This window comes from Lolium perenne, chromosome 3, assembly GCF_019359855.2.
Source record: "Lolium perenne isolate Kyuss_39 chromosome 3, Kyuss_2.0, whole genome shotgun sequence".
NCBI classification, from domain to species: Eukaryota; Viridiplantae; Streptophyta; class Magnoliopsida; order Poales; family Poaceae; genus Lolium; species Lolium perenne.
In genome coordinates, this window is record NC_067246.2 from 77,074,302 (window position 1) to 77,102,129 (window position 27,828).

General features: G+C 43.1%; 1 protein-coding gene and 1 long non-coding RNA gene across 2 annotated transcripts; both read right to left on the bottom strand.

Annotated features, from left to right (window-relative positions):
• Positions 1-1,373: 1,373 nt before the first annotated feature.
• LOC139837537 (uncharacterized) lies at positions 1,374-2,966 on the bottom strand. Its single transcript, XR_011754036.1, has 2 exons — positions 2,884-2,966; positions 1,374-1,600 (listed from the first exon to the last, which is right to left on the bottom strand). It is a non-coding gene; the product is annotated as an uncharacterized lncRNA (long non-coding RNA).
• A 20,097-nt stretch (positions 2,967-23,063) lies between these two features.
• Positions 23,064-27,192, bottom strand: LOC127341843 (cytokinin dehydrogenase 2). The gene is made up of 3 exons (XM_051367787.2): positions 26,472-27,192; positions 25,957-26,381; positions 23,064-23,973 (listed from the first exon to the last, which is right to left on the bottom strand). Exons 1-3 carry the CDS (start codon positions 27,127-27,129, stop codon positions 23,374-23,376), a joined length of 1,683 nt encoding a protein of 560 aa, XP_051223747.1. The 5' UTR covers positions 27,130-27,192; the 3' UTR covers positions 23,064-23,373.
• Positions 27,193-27,828: the final 636 nt, after the last annotated feature.

Genomic DNA, 27,828 nt, shown 5'->3' on the forward strand with positions numbered 1-27,828 from the left:
ATGCAAGATCATAAACAACACATAGATAATAGATTGATAATCAACATAGCATAGTATTCTATATCCATCGGATCCCAACAAACACAACATATAGCATTATAGATAGATGATCTTGATCATGTTAGGCAGCTCACAAGATCCAACAATGAAGCACAATTAGGAGAAGACAACCATCCAGCTACTGTTATGGACCCATAGTCCAGGGGTGAACTACTCACTCATCACTCCGGAGGCGACCATGGCGGTGAAGAGTCCTCCGGGAGATGATTCCCCTCTCCGGCAGGGTGTCGGAGGCGATCTCCTGAATCCCCCGAGATGGGATTGGCGGCGGCGGTGTCTCTGGAAGGTTTTCCGTATCGTGGCTCTCGGTACTGGGGGTTTCGCGACGAAGACCTTAAGTAGGCGGAAGGGCAGGTCAGGAGGCGTCACGGGGCCCCACACGCTAGGGCCGCGCGGCCCCCCCTGGGCCGCGCCGCCCTAGTGTGGCGGCGCCCCGTGGCCCCACTTCGTCTCTCCCTCGGACTTCTGGAAGCTTCGTGGCAAAATAGGCCCCTGGGCGTTGATTTCGTCTAATTCCGAGAATATTTCCTTACTAGGATTTCTGAAACCAAAAACAGCAGAAAACAACAACTGGCTCTTCGGCATCTCGTTAATAGGTTAGTGCCGGAAAATGCATAAATATGACATAAAGTATGCATAAAACATGTAGATATCATCAATAATGTGGCATGGAACATAAGAAATTATCGATACGTTGGAGACGTATCAGCATCCCCAAGCTTAGTTCCTGCTCATCCCGAGTAGGTAAACGATAACAAAGATAATTTCTGGAGTGACATGCCATCATAATCTTGATCATACTATTGTAAGCACATAAGCTGAGATCAAATCATTCGAAGCAAGTATCTATATTGATATAAGAGATGATAATGCAAGAGTTAGACAAGCTAGAAGTTTTCATGAACTATTGCTTTAAAGACATGAAACCTTACAAAGTTCATTAAGGATGTGTTAAGTATTCAGCGTAGAAGTTCTATCCTTCATTCCAAGCATCAAGTAAATTTTCACAACATAAGAAGGATTCAGTCAAGTAAACATAAACATGAACGTCATGAATCAACTGTTTCGAAGTCTACTCAACCGGTGAGCGCAAGCATTTGGTATTAGCACCAGGATGTTATGGCATAAAGAACGTTAATGGGGGTTTGAAAGGCTGTGACGCCCCGGAACCGGTACCATGAGGATTCCAGCGATCCCGCCGAAATCCGCACGATATCGATTCAGAGACGCCCTCCGACACGACGTGCGTGACGGATCACACACGTGATGCCAGAGGAATTAACACGAGCGGTAACATTACAAAAGGATTACAATAGAGCCCACAAGAAACTTATATTACAACAACGACTCCAACGAGTCAAGATACAAATATACAATACAAAGATCCAAATCATACAGAAGATCGAATACGTCCGAGTACGGACAAGATACAAATTGGACTAAGAGTCCTGAAGATAACCAGTGACGTCCATAACCCTGCCCAGGCCAAGCCGGAAGGGTAACCTTGCTAACGTCGTCTTCTTCGAACGTATCTTCATACCTGCCCGGTTATATCCCGTAGAAGCAGCAATTAGTACGGGTTCGTACTTAACAAGACTTCAAGACGTATAAGCATTCGTCAACCAGTCATCCTTTGTACTTGAGGCACGCAGGGGACTTAGAGGACGCAAGAGGAACGTCATAGGCAAAATGGTGGGGTTAAGCGGCAGCGCGCAAGCACTAAAAACCTATAGAGACACTCTACAACAGTCGTCTATCAGAGAAGGTGAGAGAGCGTAACTAACAGTTCTATACTCTGCAAACATAACACAGGCGACGCTTTCCCCCTTCGCAAAGAAGTACTTACAAAGGCACCCACACGGTTGCCAAGTTTTAACCATTTATTATTGAAGTTGTGCTAACTTACTACACAAGTTATTATGATTGAAACAACAGGTGTAAGTTGTCTATGATCGAGTCATACAGCTCCAAGTCATCCATAACCGCGGACGCGGCTTATCGATAAGATTGTAACCCTGCAGGGGTGCCCAAATGTGCCCACACGCACGATCAACCCACTTACGACAGGTGGATATCGCGACACGCACTCTCCTTCACTACAACAATGTCCAGGAAGCCACCTAACTAAGTTAACCCGTTTCGGAGCCCGATCGAAACTCCGACGCGGACTCAGCTATTGCGACTGCGTGCTAGGTGGACAGTGCCCAGCGGGATGACCACTTCGCAGTGGCACCGCAACCTACGAACGTGCAAGAGACAACGGGGTACAAGGCCCCAAAAGTAACATCATATCATCTGACCACAAAGAAACAAGCTTGCACGCCCGGGAGAAACAAAACATTCAAACTAATTGTGGCCACTGGACAAAGATGTAGATTCCGGCAGTGGTCGGGGGGAGACCCAGTAAGCATACCCACGTGTGGTTAGAGCGCTCAGTCTCGGAACAGATAACAAGAACTCGGGTCCTAAGATTTTTAGGAAACACAAGTGAGCCGTCACAAAACGAGCAGCTGACCCACCGATGCCTCCACTAAACAATTATCAACAACTAAAGTAACCATGATTCTTCCCAACATATAACCCGATAGGATAACAATAACGGTAAAAAGATAAGACAGCACTAGCATGCACTACGACTCGCAAGGCAGACACGATAACCAAAGAATAGCTGTAGGAGGTGGTGGTGGCAATATGGGCTGCTTGAGGTAACAAGTGGAAAGGACACGTGACAAGAACGCAACTTAAGGATAGCATGAGGGAGAAGGCAAAATAAAATAGGTGAGCGACTTCTGCAGGGGCAGAAGTATAGGGGAAAATGTTTGCCTGTTAAAGCTTGCCGAGGAACATCCGGAGAACTTGTCGTATCTCACAACACCACTTCGCGATCCTATCCGGGAAGAAGAAAATGCTGGAACACACAACGCATGCAAGTCTTACTACTACGGATAAGGAAGATCCAGCATGTTCATGATGATATGCATGACATGGCATAGATGGTGCAATGCAATTATCCAAATTAAGCGGGATCGGAACCCGGACAAACAAATTAGGTTGGAATTGAATTTTCTACCGGCAATTTAAGTGTTGATTAGCATGGCAAGACATAGCAGGGGTGCGCTACTTCAATATTAAACGGAGCGGGGAAACCTAGTTGGAATTCCGAAATACTCCGCATATATGTTAGGTGAACATGCACGACTTCCAACGCGCGACATGATGCGAGATGCAAACAGATGAATGGATGGGATATTCATGTTCAGCATATTTTTCTGATCAATTTTCATATAGAAAACATTTTATTTCGAGTTACCAATTAAAAGTTATTAACAGATTAGGGTTTTGTTATTTTAAATAGATAAACAGATTTTATTTAATACGAAAAGGACCTGAGAACAAAATCTATCCAGGGGAAGGACCCCGGGTTAGATTCACAAAGTTCTAGGGGGTTCACAAGGAAACCGACAGAGGCAGGGACTGCGGGTTGAGAAGAAATAAAGGGGAGGGGCCCCGGTGCAAGATTTCAGATCTGAGGGGGGTGGGGGATTTCTCACCGGGCGGCTGTCTAGCCAGAGAGGATGACGGGTGGGGCCAGGGGGTCGACGTGGCGGATGACGTGGCGAAGCATGCCCGCGCGCCTGGAAGGTGTTCGATGGGGGGGATGCCGCGCGCGTTCTCGGGCTGGTGATCACCGCGGCGGCGAGGTTGCGCGTGCGGGCGCCTGGAGGCGTTCCAGGGGGCGAGGTTTGGCGCGGACGACGCGCCTGGGCCGCGCGGACGAGAAAACGGCGGCGCCGCTTCCGAGAGGTTGTCGTGGCACCGCCGGCGAGGAGGATCTGCGGGCAGAAACGTCGGCATCAACGGCGAGGGACAAACCAGGAGGCAAGGGAAGAAAAGATGAGGTGCAGGGGGTGCGCAGCCACGTGCTGGTGCTCAACCTGGGTTCGGAAGGGGCAGCTGACGACGGGGATCGCTGGAATCGAAGAAATTCGCCGGCAGGTCGGAGTCGGAATTGGCAATGTTGGCGATGATTGGAGGGCTCCCCCTCTGATTCCTTGTACCAGGTGAAAGAGGGCGACGAGGCACACCCGCAGGTGCCCTCAGAGCGGAGAGGGGAGGCCTGAGACGGTGGCGCCATGTGTGTACTGTGGGGGGAGTTTCGGTGGTTTGCAGAGAGGAGAAAAAAAAAGGGAGGAAGAAGAGGGTGGCGGCGCGAGGACGGGAGGTGGTCTAGGGTTTGGAGGGGCAGAAGAGGGATTAAGAGGGGAGGGTGAGGGAGCAGGTGAGCTTGGCGTGGTGCGGTGGAGGTGAGGACCAGAGGGGCTCACGCCCTTTTCGTGCTAGAAGACGACGAGGAAAAAGGGTACGGGCCAGGATTAGGGAGGTGGGCCGAAGGGGAGATGGGCTGAGGGAGGAGGGGAAGCTGGGCCGCCGGATGGAGAAGGAACGGGCCAGGGAGAGAGAAGGCCTAAAAGGGTTAGGTTTTTATTTTATTTTGAAAATATGTTTCCTCTTTGATTTTAAAGCTGGTTTTAAAATAGTTCAAACAAATTTAAAATTTGAATGCAGAGGTGGAGAGAGAGAAAACAAAATTAGGTTTTCAATATTACTTTATTTGTAATCAAAACAAAGCAACTTTATGTTTAAGAACTTATTTGTTGGAAAAGCTTAATTATAAAATAAGAAATATGAGAGAGAGAGATTAGGGTTTTTATTTAAAAATAAAAGACAAGGAAGGGTTTATAAAATAATTTTATTTAATAAAAGCATGGATGATATGATGCATGATTTCATGATGATGCATAAAAGAAAAGAACAAAAAAATCTAATAGGGGTGCTACCCGGGGCCGTTACAAAGGCCAAATGGAAGAAAGGCTTGCAAAGCTGTAAATGACCATTAGACAAGAGGATGCCTTATGATCGAAGCTATGCAAGGAGTAGTGATTGCCATGCAAGGGATGCACATAGAGCTATATGTGTATGAAAGCTCTCCAATGGAACTAGTGGGGGTGCATCCAACTTGGTTGCTCACGAAGACCTAGAGCACTTTTGAGGAGGCTCATCATTGGAATATACAACCCAAGTTCTATAGTGTAAATTCCCCACATAGTTATACTAGTAAAACATGAAAACTCTCTCATATGAAGTGTAGGTGCTAAACATGAGCACAAATGATGACTATGAATAATGCGGGTGCTAAAACATGAGCACAAGTGTGGATAAAAGATAGTAATGCTGCCCCCTTTTTCTTTATTCTCTTTTTTTCCCTTTTTTTCTTTCTTTTCATTTTTTTCATTTTTTTCATTTTTTTTCTTTTTGATGGCCTCCATGGCTCTTTTCATTTTTAGGGGCAACATCCTAATATGTCAACACACTTTTTGGTACAAATAACTCATAATGAATGAAACATGATGTATGAAACTGTATGCCTCTGCCAGTGTAGCAGGATGTGCAATGATCTAGCGTAACATGGGTAAACCACACATCAGCTGTATATGATCATGCAAAGCAATATATAAATAATAAATGACAACATGAAATGTAATGTAAAATGGATGTTGCATGGCAATATATCTCGGAACAGCTATGGAAATGCTGTGGTAGGTAGGTATGGTGGCTGTTTTGAGGAGATGTATGGGCTTATGTGTAGGAGAACAAGAGAAAGTCCTCCCACGGGTTTGGATGTACCTGAGAAGTATGCACAATTCTCAATGTGAGCAAAAGGCAATGCACAGTACCGAAGAAGCTAGCAAATTTGGATGGTGGAAGTGCCAAAAACCGTAGCTTAACATTAGTCAAAAAGAACTCACAAGCTTATTGCAAACAACTAGCAGGTTCATCATTAAGAGCATGATTAAAATTTACTCCAAGGAGGGCCGTTCACGGTGGCACAAGTACCCCGCTAGCTCCCTCGACCTTCAGCACAACTTAGTTATTACGATGAACTCTCAGACATTGAAAGCTATCAAGTCCAACTACACCTTCAACTATTTAAATAGAGTTTGTAGTACGGCACAAGCTTAAAGACAACAATCCACTACTAATTTTAACTTATTTATCCAGCAAGCCTTACCATCTAAATACCTCAAAACATTTGCAAAGAATCAAGTTATCAAAGCTCAATTTTCTACAAGTATTTTATTATACACTACCACATGCAACATTTCCCGTTTCCAACCATACAACAATTTAACGAAGAAGATTCAACCTTCGCCATGAACACTATGAGTAAAGCCTAAGGACATATTTGTCCATATGCAACAGCGGAGCGTGTCTCTCTCCCACACAATGAATGCTAGGATCCATTTTATTCAAACAAAACAAAAACAAACACAAACAAACGCTCCAAGCAGAGTACATAAGATGTGATGGAATAAAAATATAGTTTCACTAGAGGAACCTGATAATGTTGTCGATGAAGAAGGGGATGCCTTGGGCATCCCCAAGCTTAGACGCTTGAGTCTTCTTGAAATATGCAGGGGTGAACCACCGGGGCATCCCCAAGCTTAGAGCTTTCACTCTCCTTGATCATATTGTATCATCTCCCTCTCTTGATCCTTGAAAACTTCCTCCACACCAAACTCAAAACAACTCATTAGAGGGTTAGTGCATAATCAAAATTCACATGTTCAGAGGTGACATAATCATTCTTAACACTTCTGGACATTGCACAAAGCTACTGAAAGTTAATGGAATAGAAAAATCCATCAAGCATAGCAAAACAGGCAATGCGAAATAAAAGGCAGAATCTATCAAAACAGAACAGTCCGTAAAGACGAATTTTATTGAGGCACCAGACTTGCTCAAATTGAATGAAAGTTGCGTACATATCTGAGGATCACTCGCGTAAATTGGAATAATTTTCTGAGTTACCTACAGAGAATTAGGCCCAGATTCGTGACAGCAAGAAATCTGTTTCTGCGCAGTAATCCAAATCTAGTATGAACCTTACTATCAAAGACTTTACTTGGCACAACAATGCAACAAAAATAATATAAGGATAGGTTGCTACAGTAGTAACAACTTCCAAGACTCAAATATAAAATAAAGGTGCAGTAGTAAAATCATGGGTTGTCTCCCATAAGCGCTTTTCTTTAACGCCTTTCAGCTAGGCGCAGAAAGTGTGTATCAAGTATTATCAAGAGACGAAGCATCAACATCATTTTCACAATTTATCCCATTAGGTATATTAGATGCTCCTTTTTCTATAGTGGTATTAAGAGCTTTATCAATTTTAGGCCTATAATAGTTTTTTGGTTTAGGCACCTTAGAGACATACATGAACTTTTGCTCCTTACCCACATAAGCTTTCTCTCTAAACTTTATAGATGAAAAGGTTGAACCCAATGTTCCCATAGCCTCTTCAAGTTCACTAATCCTTTGGGTTTGATTATCATGAATAGCACAAGCTTCTAAGATGGCAATTCTCTCATTAATTCCACCTAGAGATTTATCAAGTTTATCAGTGCTATCAAGTAATGCTCCCAAATTAATCTCAATACTTGGAAGATTTTGCTCTATGGTTTCCAACTTTTTCATGACATTTTCAAGAGAGGTTTCAATTTTAACTTCATTAACAGGTGGTATTCCAAATAGACTCTCAATAATGCAACTAGCTTCTAAGGCAGGAGTACCCATTTTAGCAACAGTAAATAAAGCAAACTAGATAAAGTAAATGCAAGTAACTAATTTTTTTGTGTTTTTAATATAGAGATTGCAAACAAGATAGTAAATAAAGTAAAGCTAGCAACTAATTTTTTTGTATTTTGATATAATGCAGCAAACAAAGTAGTAAATAAAGTAAAGCAAGACAAAAACAAAGTAAAGAGATTGGAGGTGGAGACTCCCCTTGCAGCGTGTCTTGATCTCCCCGGCAACGGCGCCAGAAAACAGTCTTGATACGCGTACAGCACGCGACCGTTGGGAACCCCAAGAGGAAGGTGTGATGCGTACATCGGCAAGTTTTCCCTCAGTAAGAAACCAAGGTTTATCGAATCAGTAGGAGCCAAGAAGCACGTTGAAGGTTGATGGCGGCGAAGTGTAGTGCGGCGCAACACCAGGGATTCCGGCGCCAACGTGGAACCTGCACAACACAACCAAAGTACTTTGTCCCAACGTAACAGTGAGGTTGTCAATCTCACCGGCTTGCTGTAACAAAGGATTAGATGTATAGTGTGGATGATGATTATTTGCAGAAAACAGTAGAACAAGTATTGCAGTAGATTGTATTCGATTAAAAGAATGGACAGGGGTCCACAGTTCACTAGAGGCGTCTCTCCGATAAGAATAAGCATGTTGGGTGAATAAATTACAGTTGGGTAATTGACAAATAAAGAGGGCATGACCATGCACATACATGATATGATGCGTATTGTGAGATTTAATTGGGCATTACGACAAAGTACATAGACCGCTATCCAGCATGCATCTATGCCTAAAAAGTCCACCTTCAGGTTATCATCCGAACCCCTTCCAGTATTAAGTTGTAAACAACAGACAATTGCATTAAGTATGGTGCGTAATGTAATCAACAACTACATCCTTAGACATAGCATCTATGTTTTATCCCTAGTGGCAACAACACATCCACAACCTTAGAACTTTCTCACACGTCCTGCATTTAATGGAGGCATGAACCCACTATCGAGCATAAATACTCCCTCTTGGAGTTACTAGCAAAAACTTGGCCAGAGCCTCTACTAATAACGGAGAGCATGCAAGATCATAAACAACACATAGATAATAGATTGATAATCAACATAGCATAGTATTCTCTATCCATCGGATCCCAACAAACACAACATATAGCATTACAGATAGATGATCTTGATCATGTTAGGAAGCTCACAAGATCCAACAATGAAGCACAATTAGGATAAGACGACCATCTAGCTACTGCTATGGACCCATAGTCCAGGGGTGAACTACTCACTCATCACTCCGGAGGCGACCATGGCGGTGAAGAGTCCTCCGGGAGATGATTCCCCTCTCCGGCAGGGTGCCGGAGGCGATCTCCTGAATCCCCCGAGATGGGATTGGCGGCGGCGGCGTCTCTGGAAGGTTTTCCGTATCGTGGCTCTCGGTACTGGGGGTTTCGCGATGAAGACCTTAAGTAGGCGGAAGGGCAGGTCAGGAGGCGTCACGGGGGCCCCACACGCTAGGGCCGCGCCTCCCTAGTGTGGCGGCGCCCCGTGGCCCCACTTCGTCTCTCCCTGGGCGTTGATTTCGTCCAATTCCGAGAATATTTCCTTACTAGGATTTCTGAAACCAAAAACAGCAGAAAACAGCAACTGGCTCTTCGGCATCTCGTTAATAGGTTAGTGTCGGAAAATGCATAAATATGACATAAAGTATGCATAAAACATGTAGATATCATCAATAATATGGCATGGAACATGAGAAATTATCGATACGTTGGAGACGTATCAGCATCTCCAAGCTTAGTTCCTCCTCGTCCCGAGTAGGTAAACGATAAAAAAGATAATTTCTGGAGTGACATGCCATCATAATCTTGATCATACTATTGTAAGCACATAAGCTGAGATCTGACCAAGGCCAAATTAGGGTTAATTTTTGGGAATTTCGATTTTTTCAGAATTTTTTTGGGGGATGTGGGGATCAAATCCGTGGCAACCAAGGAGCTCTTGATACCATATGATAAGGGTTGGGCCCTACGGGAGGCCCGATCTTCACGGATTTGGGGGTGGTGCGAAGAACACGAGTGGGGAGCAGAGGGGATCGGAGGTACAAACGCAACACACGCACACACAACCGGTTGTTCTTCGTTGGCCCGATTCACCAACCCAATTGAATTGCATGGCAAAGACTCATAAGGAGTAGAATCCTTCACAAAAATTGGCAAGCAATTGGTAGAGTTCCAAAGAGGCAAAGAGTGCAAATAGATAGAATTGCAAAAGCAAAAGAGCCACAAACACTAGAATCCCTAGAATGGAAGAGACCAATCACTCAGAAGATCCTTGATACACTTCATAGATTCATCTCTAGAAGGTTTTCCCATGGGGGAGGAGAAAAGCTCATATCATCTCAAAACAAGTCTAACCCTAGAGAGGAGCTGGTGGGGAGGTACTTATAGTCTCAGATTTGAGCAGGGGTAGTTCGGTAATCTGGTACAAATAAACAGGGCCACAGATGGACAGATGGGCGGTCCAGATTCAATGTTGACCTGGGGCGGCGGTAGTTCCGGTCTTCACGGGCAACAGTGCCAGCCTGGCGTCGACCTGGGCATGCGGGCGGTAGTGCCAGCCCCTGGGGCGGCAGTGCCGCTGCAATCGGTGGCAGTGCCGCTGCGTCTGGCGGCAGTACCGCTGCTCCTGGCGGTGTCTTCTCCTCCTAGCGGTAGTGCCGTGGCATCCGGCGGCAGTGCCGCTGAGTGGGGCGATAGTGCCGCTGGTCCTGGTGGTAGTGCCGGGGCGTCAGGCGGCAGTGCCGCTGCTCCAGGCGGTAGTGTCGTCCCTTCGGCGCCCTTGATCAGCAACGGGTGATGATGTTGTCCTTCTTCCCTCTCGGGGTCCTTTCCTGAGCATCCCTCCATGCCTTCTTCTCGAGGTTCGTAACTGATCACAAAAAGGATCTCGGAATGAAGTAGCACGCCATTCAAAGGTGTGTCGAAAGTGTAGAGATGATCGAATTGACCTCTTGATGTAGTGCTTTGGCCCGAGCTCGTGTCATTGGACCACGAGGAAGGGCTTTTCGGTCTTAAGGAGGAGGTGTCCAAAAGCCACCCGTATCAACATGTAGGCTAGGCAGGGATATCAGAGTGCATGCATGCTTCCATGCACGGTCGCTGTCCCATCATTGGATCTTGTTCGTGTCCTAGTTACTAGTAGCCGTTGATTGATGCTAGCTAGAAAACATATACATTATGTTGTATGGATGACCTAATTCTGGCAAAAAAAAATACTTGTTAGATTTGTAAGTGCATAAGGGATTATACATACCAAAAACAAGTCCATGAAAAGACATACATGATTGATTTAATTTGCTGTATTTTCCTAGTCCCTACTAGTCGCTTACTCACTTAATCCCTTTTCTTAATTCTTGTCATGAATTTAGTTCAAATTTAGACTAAAACTACGACAACAATTACTACCATGATTGCTATATGGCTATTTTTCACCAGCTATGTTTAATTTACTCACTTTATTTGAAGGAATTAAAAATATGTAGAGTCGTGAAATAAGGTTAAGTAAATTGAAGTCGAAGATAAAGCAGCTAGGACTACCACCAGCAACGAGTCAGAATGTTTCTGCAAATAACTGGAGTTTACAAATTGAATTTAGATGTAAGTTGACTATTATGACTCTACCATGTTTTTTTTTCCATTCATGCAAGTCGTTTTTCAATGAAATTTACGAATGAAACTATAAATGAATTTTATAGTGACCAGGAAGGTGGATTTGAAGATGAAGCATATAAAGCCGACATTTTGGAAGGTATTTAAAGTACCGGAAACTCAATTCGGCTCCCGGATGCATATGCTTCCTCTACCTAAAAAATATATTTCGAAATGTCAAAAAAATTAATAAGAAATTCTGCATGTACATCTCTACAACATATGTGCATTCGTCAAGTTTCGTGGAAAACCAATATTTTTATAGATGTTGATTTATTTTGTTAAAAGTCATACTTTTAGCACCGAATTTTGTCTTTTTCACACACGCCACACGACAAATCGATTTTTCTTGAAACGACTTTGTGAGCGCATAGCACATGAAGATGCAAGTGCGTATTTTTTGTTTCAATTTTTTTGACATTTCAAAACGTGCCTAAGTTGTATTTTAAAATAAAGGGATCATATGCCAAAACACATTGATGCCTAGCTACTTACATTCTTTCATGCAGTTAATGAGAAACTTGATGCTAATCCCACTGTCCGCAGTACCGATATGTGCATTCCCACTGTTTGCAGTACTACCAACTTAAATTCTTTCACGCATACTGCTAATTTACATTGATGCCTACCTACTTATCTACTACTGGTACACACGGCCAATTTACATTGTTGCCTATATATCTTTTTTACTTCTTATAGCAAAATAAATACTACTTCATACTTGAATTCTGTTCTACAGATCAAAGTAGTGCAGATAGCACTTCTCTACAGCAAGCTGCATCCTATTGATTTTTTCCTTGACAAACAAGATAGGCTCTTGCATGAAAGGAGCTTCCATTGTAGCCTTGAGAATCTTGACAGCCAACTTTGCGAATAAAAGTGCTTGACCAACCTTAACAGTAAACTGCCATTGCCAATGCAACTGTGGCAAACCCAAAATGACGAATCCAACCCACAACCATGAAGGATTTGATATGAAGCTTAACAACATGGAAAACACATATATGGACCAATTAAGGATCCAAGTATGTGAATGCTTCACCCTTTCTTCTTCACATCTAGACACCAACTGCATAATTAGTGGAGATGCAAGCAAGTACCAAACTGCAGACACTAGTGTTGCACAAAATAACACCAAGGCTGTATACATAGGATTGTTCTTCAGAGAGGAAAAGGGTGTAGACAGACAGATTGAGCAAATTCCTTCCAAAAACTGAACTGACACCTCTAGATCCAAATGAGATTTGACTGTAAGCTGAATGCTATCAGTTCCAGTAGCCAAATATATTTCAGAAGCAACATGTACCGAAATATCATCACCGTGAGCATGCACTGCAACTTGTTCAACTCCAGAAACAAAAACTTCCCCTCCATCTTCATCGGAACCAACAACTTCTCCATCTTCATCAGAAGCTGTAGCTTCTCCCCCATCTTCTTCAGGAACAGTAGCTTCTTGTTCTTCTACTATTTCAGTAGTGATATGTAGTGTAGCTTCCATACCTCTTCTCCAGAGTATTGGTTAACTACGAAAGTAGAGTTCGGGAGAAGAAGCATTGTTTATATACACGTTTTGTGTTGCCTACTTAAGGAAGGTGAGTTGTAAACTGCATGTAGTAGTAGATACTGATGTGACTGAAGATAGCTACATTTCTGTCATGCACTAATGTACCACAGTAGTAGTTTATCTTGTAAACTACACGATTATTAATAGTCCGACGGAATGGTTGCACTGTAAATATTTTATAGGCACAAAAAAAGAGAAATGTGGAAGAGAACCCACTGACCTAAAAGTGTTCTGGAAGGATTTCGATCCAAACTGAAAATTAAATTTACATTTCAACTAGCTTGGACAACCATGTGGTTTTAAGACAAGGGCTTTAACGAATTTCATTGGTTCTTTGGTCAAAGAAAAAGGAATTTCCTTAGCTGCTAGCCACTAGGGTAAGGGTCAATTTTGTTTTGAAAAAACTAAGCTATGGAACAGAGTAAAGGTAGTTTCTTTTTGAACTGTTTCAGTTGTCCAAATTTTCTAACTTGTCTATAATTTTGAATTGTACTAACTTTATTGTAGTATTTTTCGATATTGAGGACACATAAAGTTGTGGGTCCGAAAATTTGCAACTAAAAACTGGAAAGGATTTTAAATGTTGGTTGAAGAAAAAACTCTACAAGGCTGCTTTGTCTACTAGAAATAGTTATATATTTTTTTAAACAGAAAACCCTTGGCCCGGCTTTATATATAAAGCCCTCATGACAATCAACAAGTAGCGATACAACACACCCAAAACACGTATAGTCTGATGATTTTTCTGCTAAAAATAGTGAGTGCATCTGAATAGCTAGATCTCACTGAATAACCAGAATTTACTATATAACCCGATTCAAATTTCTTATCTGCATCAAACAGTTAATGAGAAACTTGATGCTAATCATGCACTTCTTGGTGATGATGTGAAACATAATGACATGTATTTCACACTGTACCCCAAAGCCGAAAAAATGGACTTGGCCTGGTAGTTGGTGGAAGAGGATCTCGGTAACGGTCTCAAGCTCTAGCTAAACTTCAAGAGAGTATAAAAGGAACAAATAATTTAGGAATATGTGTGAGACTCTGAAGGCAAGGAGTGTCAAGATGGAGCAACGATACAATCAGCTGATTTTTGTTCTATATCAATCAAGCCAAAAGGAGCAACCAAGGCAACAAACAATCAATATGAACAAGAGGTGGAAGATAAATTCAAGAAAGATGTTCCCAAAAGCCCATAGAAAAATCCTAGCTTCAAAGAGGTTGAAGGTTCTCAAGCCGGTATAGTAAAACTATTTTTTGTTGTTCACCACATTGTTAGCTTTGGTATGCTGTTGTTTTAATTATGATCTGACTTAATATATCGTTGTACTAGGCTGTAGCGAAACCGGTCGATCTGGTCAAAGATATCCGACTCAGTGGTCATATGGTCATATATAGCCAATTGGCCTCTTGTCTTCCGATAATTAACTGATGTTTTCCACAGTCATCAGCTAGCTAGCTGCATTCAGCTGAGGTACGGAACGAGTCTGCTACAGTCAAGTCAAGTAGCTTGTTATAAACGTGACAAGTAAATAAAGAAGAACGATAAAGAAAAGCACAGCGGAGATACAAGATTTAACGTGGAAAACTCCTTCCAACACAAAGGGGAAAAAATCACCGACGCCGGCCAACAAATACTTCACTATATTGGGGAGTGTTTACAAACACCGTGAGTTATCTTATAATCTGATAAACCCTAGCCGGCGGCTTACAAGATGTATATATCGGTCCAAGCCTACCGACGACGGGTCTCGCTCCGCTCGTCAGAAGTTCGCCTCCCTTTACAATATGAATTTGGATCACAATATAACATAGCTAGCTAGCTCAATCCTTTCCCTGGTTCGCTGGTGTCACGCATATCAGCTTTGTCCACTAAATGGTACTCCGTATTACCTCTCTTTGTCAAGAATGTCTGATGAGATCCATCGATCGGTATAATTTGTCCAGAATCTTGTCGCCTTGACAATATGGCCAGACAAACTCGTTAGCCATCTTCGTTTCCGGTGAGCCACTGGATATAGCTGTGGAGCAAAGCCAGTGATCGATCGAGAGATCCTGATGTATGCATGCATGTACTGTCTCCATCAGATTTATTTAACCAGGAGTATGTCTTCGCCGATGACAGCCGTTGAGACTGTTAAGAGTCTAGATGCCGAAGGAGGGTTACTACATACCACACCTGGTGTTTCATCGTCATTACATATGACTAAGAACAAGGTACGTACTGAATATGATATGCATAATGTGAGCCCATTTTATACTGATATGACAAGCTCCTTTGATTTGTTCCAAAACGTTGAGCAGATACATGAGTATGGTCGTACCCTGCAACCTGAAAAGATGAAGCAGACTATGCAGCATACACATATGACGCATACTTCAGCTTTGCCGGAACAACAGAAAGAAGCGAACCTCACCAAAATATCACATCCCAATTCTGGTACGTCTGCAGATTCATCTGATTTGGTGTCGAATATTTTAAATGAGCCTGTTGAGGTGACAAATGATATGCATATGTTAGTTCCAAAAAAGCCATCTGTCGAGGAAGTGATAGCTTTTGGAGGAATACCGCGTCCCACTGCGACCGAAGTGCGGATCAGCGAGCGAATCGGTGCCCAATCGGATGCAGACTTAACTCAGATGGAGCGTGCAATGAAGAAAACTCAGATGCGTAATTCTATCAATTCAGGTAATCATGTACCTAAATTTTCTATTATATCTATACCTGATAGCGAAATTGAGAAAAGAGCCAAGTGTATGGGGATCTCTTTAGGAAAATCTTTTGATGAGGTTGCTAGTAGTATAAATGGGATAAAGAACCGCGAGGGGGAGAGAACTCTATTAATTTTACAAAAAAATGCTGATGAAAACATGAATAAAAATGATGGCCCCGCTTCCCTTATTGTTTCTAAAGCATCAGATTTATGTGATGACCTATTAGATGATGAAGAGGCACATGCAGAGATGGGTGATCATTTGGATCATCCATTACTGAATACTAAAGGCAAAACACAGCGACGGAAAAAAACCTATGATTTCTCTAATATCCGCAAAAGTACAAGGATAAAAATTAAAAAACAATACTCATAATGCAAAATATCAAAGGTTTAAATTGGAATAGTGAGGGTTTTAAGGATACGGCAAAACACTTGTTTGTTAAGGAAGCTATTCGAGAACATAAATTGGACTTCATTGCCTTGTTGGAGACAGGGAGATCCAATTTCTCGATACCCTTTTTAAATCAGTTGGCGGCTGGCTTTAATTATAATTGGTTCTGTTTACCACCTCATGGACGATCTGGAGGTATACTAGTGGGTGTAAATTCAGATACGTTGCAGGTGCTAAATGTGAGCAATGGTGATTATTGTGTCAAGTTGCATTTTAAATGTAAGAACGATGGTTTTGAATGGATTTTTGTGCCTGTCTACGGGGCTGCCCAAGAGATGCATAAGTCAGATTTCCTGGCTGAATTGGTCCGAACATGTGAACATGAACCGCTTCCTATGTTGGTAGGAGGTGATTTCAACATCATTAGGAAAAGAGAGGAAAAAAATAATGATAATTTCAATGCCCACTGGCCTTTTGTTTTCAAAGCTATCATTGAACATCTCAATTTGAGAGAGATTGATCTCTCGGGGAGACAATTCACGTGGGCTAATCGTAGGGAGACGCCTACATATGAGAAACTAGATAGAGTCCTTGCGAGTATTTATTGGGAACATAAATTTCCTTTGGTTACAGTTAGAGCTCTATCTAGAGCTGAATCAGATCATACCCCCATCCTTATTGACTCAGGTGTGAAGGCACATTTGGGAAATAAGGCTGATTTCTCTTTCGAGTTGTACTGGTTACGACAAGAAGGCTTTTATGAGATGATTGAGAAAGAGTGGAACTCGGTACTGACCGGAAACTCTCCTATGGATAGATGGCTAAATAAACTGCGTCATATTAGACGCTTTTTGAAAGGGTGGGCAAAAAATTTAAGTGGAAAATATAAAAAGGAAAAAGAGAGACTGCTCTCCATAATTGATGTTTTAGATTTGAAAGCTGAAAATCAACCACTGAATGCAGCTGAACGAGAAGCTCTTAACAAGGCGAATGACAGTATTAGGAAATTAAGAAGAGATGAGGAAACAAAATGGGCCCAGAGAGCTAAAGTAAGGCATATACAAGAAGGGGGAAACAATACTAGATATTTTCACTTAATTGCTAATGGAAAGCATAGGAAGAAGAAAAATTTTCAATTAGAGCAGCAAGAAGGAACCATTGTTGGTCAAGACAATCTAAAAATCTATATTACCGAGTTCTACAAAAAATTGTTCGGACCTCCGGAGCCGACCAATGTATCTTTGATGGAGGACTTTGTACAGGATATTCCACAATTATCAGCTGTAGAAAATGAGATCCTAACAACTCCTTTTACTGAGAAGGAGGTGTTTGATGCGATTTCACAAATGGAACACAACAAAGCTCCTGGTCCGGATGGTTTCCCGGCTGAGTTTTATCAGATGTTCTGGGAAGTGATTAAAGATGACATTATGGCACTATTTCTTCAGCTTAGTTCAGGGGACTTGCCTCTTTACAAACTGAATTTTGGTGTTATCACTTTACTTCCAAAGAAACAGGATGTGATCCAGATTCAGCAATATAGGCCTATTTGCCTTCTGAATGTTTGTTTCAAAATCTTCACTAAAGTAGCTACCAATCGTATTACGGGGATTGCCCCCAAAGTAATAAAACCTACTCAGTCCGCATTTATACCGGGCCGTAACATTCTGGAGGGGGTGGTGATTTTACATGAAACTATCCATGAATTACATAGTAAAAAAATGGATGGTGTTCTCTTTAAAATTGATTTTGAGAAGGCATACGATAAGGTAAAATGGTCCTTCTTGCAACAATCGTTGCGAATGAAAGGTTTTGCAACTGGCTGGTGTAAGTTAATTGAATCTTTCATGCATGGAGGAAGTGTTGGTGTTAAAGTAAATGATGACATTGGTCGCTATTTTCAAACAAAAAAAGGTGTCGTGTGGTGACCCATTATCTCCAATGCTTTTTAATATTATAGCAGACATGCTTGCTATTTTAATTGAAAGAGCAAAGGAGGATGGTCAAGTAGGTGGTCTCATTCCTCATCTTGTTGAGGGTGGAATCTCTATCCTACAGTATGCTGATGATACAATTCTCTTCTTAGAACACGATTTGCAAAAGGCGGTAAATATGAAATTAATTCTATGTTTATTTGAAGAACTATCGGGCCTCAAGATTAATTTTCACAAAAGTGAGCTATTCTGTTTCGGGAAGGCTAAAGAGGAAGAACAACAATATAAACAAATTTTTGGATGTGATATTGGGGCTTTCCCATTCAGATACTTGGGAATCCCTATTCATTATAGGAAGCTTAAAAATTCAGATTGGTACCCAGTAGAGACCCGGTTTGAAGGAAAATTGGGATGCTGGAAAGGAAAATTACTATCGTATGGCGATAGATTAGTACTTATCAATTCTGTCTTAACAAGTCTTCCAATGTTCATGTTATCTTTTCTAGAAATACCCATCGGGGTAAGGAAGCGTCTTGATTTCTATAGATCTAGATTCTTCTGGCAATCGGATGAAGATAACAGAAAATATAGGCTCACAAGATGGAATATAATTTGCCGACCAAAGGATCAAGGAGGTTTAGGTATTGAAGTCCTTGAACTCAAAAATAAATGTTTACTGAGTAAATGGCTCTTTAAATTACTTAATGAGGAAGGGATGTGGCAAGAATTACTACATAACAAATACCTAAGCCAAAAAACACTTGCAGAAGTACAAGCAAAACCGACTGATTCCCCCTTTTGGAAGGGGCTCATGCGGATAAAAACGATTTTTTTACTAAAGGATATTTTAAAATTGGTAATGGTACATCGACAAGATTCTGGGAAGATATTTGGTTAGGGGAATCCTCGTTAGCTAGTCAGTACCCATCTTTATATAATATTGTGAACCATAAGAATGTGTTGGTGGCTCACGTATTAGCACACGTACCACTGAATATTGGTTTCAGACGTGTACTATCTGGTAATAAGTGGACAGCGTGGTTACACTTATGCCAAAGATTAATGATGGTTAATTTAAATAATGAACCGGACTGTTTTATGTGGAAGCTAACAACTAATGGGTTGTTTACAGTCAAATCTATGTATGAGGATCTTATGAATGATCATACAACGTACTTGCGGAAATATCTTTGGAAGATGAAAATCCCCCTAAAAATTAAAATTTTTATGTGGTTCCTAAGTAATAAGGTGCTATTAACAAAAGATAATCTAGCAAAGAGACAATGGAATGGGTGTACTAAATGTGTTTTTTGCGGAGAACAAGAGACGGTGGAACACTTATTCTTATCGTGTCCCTTTGCTAAACTAATATGGCGAACTGTTAATTTCACTAATAATCTCCCTCCGCCAACCAATATTACAAATATGTTTGGAAATTGGTTAAACGGTGTTGACAAACAATCCAAGGTTTTAATTCGCATTGGCGTATCAGCCTTATGTTGGTCAATATGGAGATGCCGCAATGATATAATTTTTAACAACAAGAAAAATTTCAATTTTTTACAGGTGATCTTCTCCATGGTGCATTGGATCCAACTCTGGGCTCTCCTTTCATCGCAAGAGCAACAGGATGTCATGGCTTCTGGATGCACACGGCTCCAGATGGTCGCTCAGGATATCTTGTGCCGGGCTGGCTGGCAGCATATTAGTCGACTAGAGGATGCTTAGTCACTTTGTGCTGTTTCCCTTTTTTTCGCTGGTTGATTTTTGTATCAACTTTAAGCGAACCTTGAGATGTAATAAGTACTTCTGAACAAAATATGCTGGATGTTAATAAAAGGCTGTGTGCATCATCACGATGCAGAAGCCGGGTTTATCCCTTTTCAAAAAAAAAAAAGGAGTATCATGAATGAATCTTGACATTTGCGAAAGAATCTTGGTATATACCACGGAGTACCTGAGAACGTAGATGTATGGTTCTTTCTACTCGGGGCATAAACTGTACAGGTAACAGGTCAAACAGCAAATCTCTCGGAAGTCTCGATCAAATACTTATTCCTGGGATCGATTAACATGCCGAGTAGATATGATCTTGATGGATCTTTGGAATAATGTAGACCGATGAGTATATATTTCCATTCGATTAACACGGCAGCAGTCGTCTTCGTCCATACTAGCTCTCGTACAGTAGATCGGATCAGATATGCCAGGATCTTCAAGCAAAAGCTGAGCTAACCCATCCACATCAGCCAAGACCCAAGAGTCAAGTCTTGTGATATCTGATGAAGAAGATCATACTATGTTTCGACGAAGCATGTCACGTGGGCGTGCGGATCGGCAAGAACCTGTACCGGCATTGTAGCCACTCTCCTCTGCCCTATCCTTGTGAATCTACCTCTGTCGTCTAGCTACTTTTTTCTCGGTCGCCAGCAGGTGAAAGAATATCCCCACAAGATATCCATCGAGACTTGTCTAGCCATAACTAACTACTAGATGCATTGTAAGTTGAGTTGACGGGTCCCGCGCCCTACGCATTGTCTAAATATGCATGGCCACGGCGACTGCTTCAGTCAATTCAATTGTTTCCTGGGGGATTCGGTCAGGATCATAGGATTCATAGGAGATCTGCAGTAGATCACGCAGAATCTCTCTGCATTGGATGATCATCGGTCGCCATCTTCCGCGATGCGATGGGATGCGTTTCTTTTCTTTGTGGAATGATCTGAATAGTACAGTGCAGGTACATCAGGATTCTACATGCAAGAAACCTACGCGAAAGCTAGGTGGGAAGCAGACTTGGAGCGGTGATGCACTTGATGTCGACACCATGGCGTAGAAAGGTAGTCGTCCAAGTAAACTACGTAGCACGATTCTATGCATCAATGACTTCTACGACCATGAAACACCCCCAACGGTAGTAGCGGAAATTCAATTCGGCATACTAGTGCATATGCCTCCCTCACTTTAAAAATATATTTCTAACTGTCCAAAAATTTCAACAAAAAATTTCGCATGTATATCTTGATAATCTTGTGCGTTCGTATAGTTTCGCAAAAAGCGATATTTTTTCTAGTTAATATAAAAAAACAAAATATGTCTCACAAAAAGCCTTATTTTTAGCATCAAATATTGCCTTTTTTTACATAGCCTAAACGACAACTAGATTTTTCATGGAAAGATTTTGCGCGCACGTACGTAGCATGTGAAGATGCACGCGTGAATTTTTTGTTTAATTTTTTTAACATTTTAAAATATATGAAAGATGTATTTCAAACTAAAGGGAACATGTACACCCAAAAGCCAAAACATCACTCCAAGTAGTAGTTATTTCTTTGTGCTGAAATTGAAAGCTCTCTGCTCTTGAGTTGAAAGTTCTAGAGCATGATATAAAAACTTTGCTTTTTGTGAAGAAACATTGTATAAAATTAAGTAGAAACTATTAATTTCTTTAGGTAGTTTTGGGGAATTTTCCTTCAAATTTTGGTTGGAGTCTGAAATTAAGTTGAAACCCAACAATTTACAGTTCAGACTTGAGTTTCTCCTACTGAGATCGAGTTATACACATCATGTGAGTTGTGACGGGTAGTTGAAATCCATTTCCTTTTGGGTTTTTCTTTTCGAAAGCAGGAACTCCACATGGGTTTTCAATTTCTTTAAAAATTAGGGCGGGCTGGGCACCAGAATTTCTCCCAAGTCTGTTGTAACAACTAACATGAAACCAAAAAGGACAACTCCTTTTTGTCTGTAAAACAACAATCACTTCTCTAAAACCTTTAAAAATAAGAACAAAGCTAGGTTGGCAGCTAGCATTAGCATTACCAGCAACAGGGATAAAAAAGCATATGAAACAATGAAAGCCATAATCATTACTTCCAGGCCACCAAAGTACCTGAACCATAGAAAATATGTAAATCGAAGCTTCAGGATTTTGAACAGCACAAATCACATTTTCAGTCTCCTATTCACATGATTCTAGCCATGCCGCTGCTCAAAGATTTCATGTGCTACCCTCGCCAGCCTGCTAGCAGGTCCCAGCTGTAGCAGCTTTCGAAGACCCTTTTTCTGTAATTCTTCCTAGGTTTTTAGGAAGTGGGAAATAATAAAAACAACATTAGTAGGATCCTTAGGTCTCAAACCTTTAAAATAAGATTTATTTATAGTTTTCCAAAGAGACCATCACAAGGCAACATCTCCAAATCATTACAAGGAAAAACACTGTTAATATAGTTCAGAAAATGACATTGGCGGAGAACCAACCTGAGGTTGGGTGGTTAGGAGGGTGGTTGTACCCCCAGCCCACCAGAGTTCAAACCCCAGGTTTGACATCTGTGTGTCTCATAAAGGCGGAATATTCATTCAGTGGGAGTCGACGTTCCCGTCGATAGCGAGGCGCCTGTGGTGACTTCGTCAATTTCAAGATCCAATCCGCCGGCTCAGTCTTCCGGAGGTGCTCATAGGGGTAGGGGTGTGCGTGTGTGCGTTCATAGGGGTGAGTGTATGCGCGTGTATGTGAGCGTCTGCGTTTGTACTGTGTTTCTCAAAAAAAAAAAAATGACATTGGCATTGCATTATGATTTAGGCAACACCTAGTGCATCCACGTTCCCCAGATATGAGGGTCTTTTTTTTATAGATCTGTGCAATCTGTCACGTCGAGATCTTTTAGGCGGATCCAGCGCTGGTCAGCAATGACTACGCAAGTACTTGTCAGTTTCGCATGAGCAGTTGGTAGCTTTGTTTTAAGTGCGTCAACTCGCGTACGTCTACCATGTCTACTGTGTGGTCAGGAATCAGGAACCTTTCATGCATGGATTCAGATGGTGCAGGAGATGGAGCGAATTACCTTTGATGGAATCGAAGTAAGTATTTCGATATGCATGCAGCTAGCTAGTGCTCCTTAATTTAGCCAAATCAGCTCCTTTATAGTGCAATTTTTTAAATAAGTAACACTTTATTTCATAAAAAGTATTAAACATTACACCCAGTCTCTGCATAAAGAAGATGCATACAGCCATATAAAACCAAAAGTATCAAAAAAAGAAAATAAAAAAGACGCAACACAATTTAAACTAATTAATTAGGAGTACATTTATGTCTTATCACATGCCCCATTCACGACTGCATGACCTACTAATTACTAATTACACAATTTAACTAAACAGTAACAGTCTACAACGTGCATGCTTTTTTTTTAAATTTAACATCGTTTCCCTTGCCATGATATATATGTGTATGATGATTGATATACGTATCTATCGATGCTCCGGCCGGGACCATGCATGCACGCACGACATATCATGATGACATGCATGAGAATCCCTCGGCGTCTAGCTATACGTCGGCATCGATCAATCGATCAAGCCAGTGGGGATGTGAAAATTCTCTGTCCACGGGACAAGATCGCCTTGGGATCATACTTGCGCTTCCTCTCCACGAACCTGGCCCACCTGTTTGGTCCGAAGTGCTTCTTCTCCCAGCCGGACTGAGCGGCGTAGTACGGCAGGTACTGCACACACGCCATCCCGGCATCCTCGCAGAACCGCATGATCTCCTCGTTCTGCTCCTCCAGCCGCCTGAGCAGCTGGCCGCCGTCCGACGACGCCGGCACCGACGACCGCAGGATCCCCACCGTGTAGAACACCTCCTCCTCCTCCGGGAACACCACCGATGCCTCGCCGCCCCATCTGTTACGGTTCATGGGGTAGATGAGGACGGGGCCCGAGGCGCCGGTGGTGCCTCGGCGGAGGATGCCGTGGAAGACGCCGGCGGCGAAGTCGAGGACGTGAGAGCGCGGGAGGAAGAGGTTGAGCCAGGGATGCGGCACTTCCCACAAACCGGTGGCGCGGAGCTTGAGCTCACCGTCGCGCACTCGGTCCAGGAACCCCACGTACGACACGTCCTGCACGAACCCGAAGCCCCGCTCGTACCGCAACTCCCGCAGCAGCACATCCAGCTTCTGCGCACAATTAACAAATTACTATAAAAAAATTGCCAAAAAAAAGAAATTACTTAGCAAAGATACATGCGTGTCACGTCAAATTTTGTAGGCATGGATGCAAGAGTGTAAAGTTGACACATATATGCATATTTTTACGTTTACTAGCTGAAAATATGTACGGCTAGCTACACGAATCGTCATGACCTTTTGGAGCTATATCTTCTTACAAGAGATGACAAAGAAGGTAGGACCAGAGACAGAGAGCTTGGGATCATGTGATGTTTTCCCCCAAAGACAGTGCAGACTATCAAAAAGGTGATCGAGCAAGTTACTTCTTGGACAAGTGGAGGGAACAGTATGACATGTGTGCGTGGAACTAGTACAGCATATGTAAAGCCAGCCAGGAATATCGGAGTGCATGCATGCATCCATGCACGGTCGCTGTCCCACCATTAGATCGTGTCCTAGGTATTAGCTGTTGATCGATGCTAGCTAGAAAACATAGACACTATGTCGACATGGAAGACTTAATTTTGGCGAAATTTCACATGCTAGATTTGCAAGTACAAAAAGGATTACACATACGAAAAAATGTTCACGAAGAAACACACAAAATTGATTTATTCGACTATATTCATATAGTACTCCCTAGTACCTAGTAGCCACATACTCACTTAACCCATGTTCCATAATTTTTGTTGTGGAGCTAGTTTAAATTTAGACTTAACCACGACATGAACTATGGAACGAAGGGAATATCAATTTGCACATAGTTTACGATTAGTCCTTTCTGCATTTTATCTGGTATTTACATATGTGCTGCTCCAGACCAATAGAAACAAAAATAAGATATGTGAGAGGGAAGTTAGCCGGGTTTCATCATAACCTTAGTTGAGAGCATTGACGTCTTGATCAAACAAAAAGAAATCTAAATGTAGATTAAAGCTGGTAGCTAAAGGCAGTTATATACGCTGGTTTACATTTCTCTCTATAACATTTACTGGGTTCATGTATTGCTCTAAATAGGAGTATTTATTAAGTCCATGAAGAGACTCCCAAAATTGATTGTACACCCTGTCCCTATTCACTTATTAGTTTGCATATAGGGTTAGTTTTTTTTTCGGTGTCTTTGTCTGGCTCTTATGTGCATGTGCCACTACAGTCCAAAACTGGCAACAACGATATGTGAGAGGGCAAGTTGGCCGTGCTTTGGTCAAAACCTTAGTTGAGTGCATTGAACTGATTGAAGTCTTGATCCAACAAAAATTGTCTGGATGTGGATTTGTAGAATTTTTTTTTGTATAAGTTTAGGTTTAGCAAACCTAAGTTTGCATACACATGATTTTTATCTTTAATGAAAAGGGTTTATAATTGAGTCGACTCTAATTAAAACTTGTATCGAATAGTTAGATGTGTTCCCTAAAAGATTTGAAATTTTATATTGTGTTCTCTCATTTGAATTCTGGCGCGATAACGAATCTACAACCCTCAGATTTAAAACTGAACGGTGGATGGCAACTCTGGCATATTTTCCCTGGCCACGTGGCGAGTTGCCATTCGTCCACGCAAGAAAAACGTTTCACACCTCTTGCCCTAACAACATTACTTTGGTGTCCCCTTTGCAAACTTTGGTCTCCTCTGAACGGCCAAGATCTTTCGATACCCTTTCGTGCGCCAACTTATCTCTTCCACTTTACTGGTGGTGGAAGAGGACGGGGGGGGGCACAGAAGCAGACCTCTTGCCCTAAACTATTTTTATAGCAAAGTAGTGTAGTTAATCCCTAAACCATGGTTACTGCGGATATGGACGGGTTAGATTGCGACAAGAAGAGGTGCATTTTCAAGGGCAGACAAAGCTAGGCCAAGTATGTACGTCGCCGATGCTGCACAGTTGGCGACTTGGCGCCATGCATCCGCGTCATAGGCGCAAAAAGTAGCCATCCATATCTCACTTGGTTGTCCCCTATAGCTAGCAGCAGCACCGACAATGGTCGTGGTTACCTTATCAACGTTGCGCTCGCTGCCGGCTGCGCCGCCGTAGTACAGCGCTCCCTCGAGGCAGTACAGGACGCCGCCTGCCTCCTTGGCGAGCGCAGCGACGCGTGCGGCGTCGGCCTCCGAGAAGAAGGACGAGCGCCAGCTCCCGGCGAGGCCCTGATCCGCGAGCACCGACCCTTCCACGTAGTCCATGAGCCCGGACACAGCGCCGGTGCCGATCTCGACGTCGATGTCGATGAGCCGCTCCTGGTCCTTGGTGAGCGCCGCGGCGTCCGTGTACAGGAGCCGCACCCAGCGAGCCCTCGCCGGCGCCGGCACGAGCGGGATGCGAGCCCGCGTTATGACGCCGAACTGCCCCAGCCCGCCCAGCACGGCGTCGAAAAGGTCGCGGTCCTTCTCCTTCGAGCACGTCACCCTCTCGCCGAGTCCTACATGAACGTGAGTGACATACTGACATGCATGAAGAACGTCTACGCCAGGTTCATCGTGTGTGGTCGTGCGCTCGTGCAGGTACGTACCGGTGATGACGTCGAGTTCTTGGACGTTGGATATCTGGGGGCCGTGGCGGAAGGCCTGGCCGCTGATGCCGGCGTTGGAGAGTGTGCCGCCGACGGTGAGGTGGAGGTAGTCGGTCCACGACCTCGGAGTGAGGCCGTGCGCGAGGGAGGCATGCAGCACGTCCACCCACAGCTGCTCGCCGCCGGCGTCGATGTAGCGGCCGTCGACAGACACGGAGAGGCGGGCAGCAGAGCTGCCGGCGAGGCGCCCGAGCGACGGCATATCTACTACGACGCCCCCGGGCGCCGATGCCTGGCCGCGGATCGAGTGGCCGCAGCCACGGGCGGACACCGGGAATGGGGAGGGGCGAGCGCTCGACGCGCGCAGCAGAGCGGCGATGTCGTCGGGGCACGACGGGTAGAGCACGGCCGCCGGCACGTCGACGTCTACCGACATGTTGCCGAAGTCGGCGGACGCGCGAGCGGTGGCCTCGGCGTCGTCGCGGATCAACGCGCGGACGCCGAGGTCGCGGAGCTCGTCGGGGTGGGACAAGGCTGGCCTCCACGCGAGCGCATGATCACCATAAGCTGATGGATCAGCTCGTATGGTACTGAGGACACAGTTGAGAACGAAGAGAGCAGCTATGATCATCTCTCTCGCTGTGTGTATGGCAACCATATGAGTGTCTTGCTTCGAGTGATCGATCGATCAGTTTCTATGTTTCCTGGTACTCTTTTTCAAACGGAGAATGGGGGTATAAATAGGGCTGGTATGGAACTGTCTGAATGACGACTTGGAATTTTATTTCCAGTGATCTGTAACGTAGAGAGGCCCAAAGATTCTTTGCTTTATTGTGCCGTACGTACTTCGTGATCATTTCATGCACAAGTACAGCTGAGTTACAAAAAGATGAAGATACGTGTATATCACAGAGATCTTGCAATCTGTGTCGTACGAGCAGCTACAGCTATCGGCGCCTAGGAGTAGCCGGTCGGCACTGTGAACGTTCGTTTTACACGTTGTATGCTTTATTTTCTTTTGATGAGGAGATTAGACAAACCACTGTGTTTCTTGCACAAACTAATCATTTTATGTGTTTTTGTGAAGTATGAAATAATGGATTAACTCAACTAACAATAGTATTGACGATGACTGAGGCCCGTGAGTCAGGGATTATGTTGCAAGTAGTATGTCTAGCGTGTCATCCTGAATCGTTTCGTCACTTGCTCTTAAATTCGGTGCAATTTTAATCAAATTTTCAAATAATTTAGATAACCAGTAATTGAAGTATTTCACAGTAACTAGTCTGGAAAGTTTTGACACATTTTAAGCCAACCGCATAACAACACCCGTCACCTTCCTGAGTTTGGTCGAAAA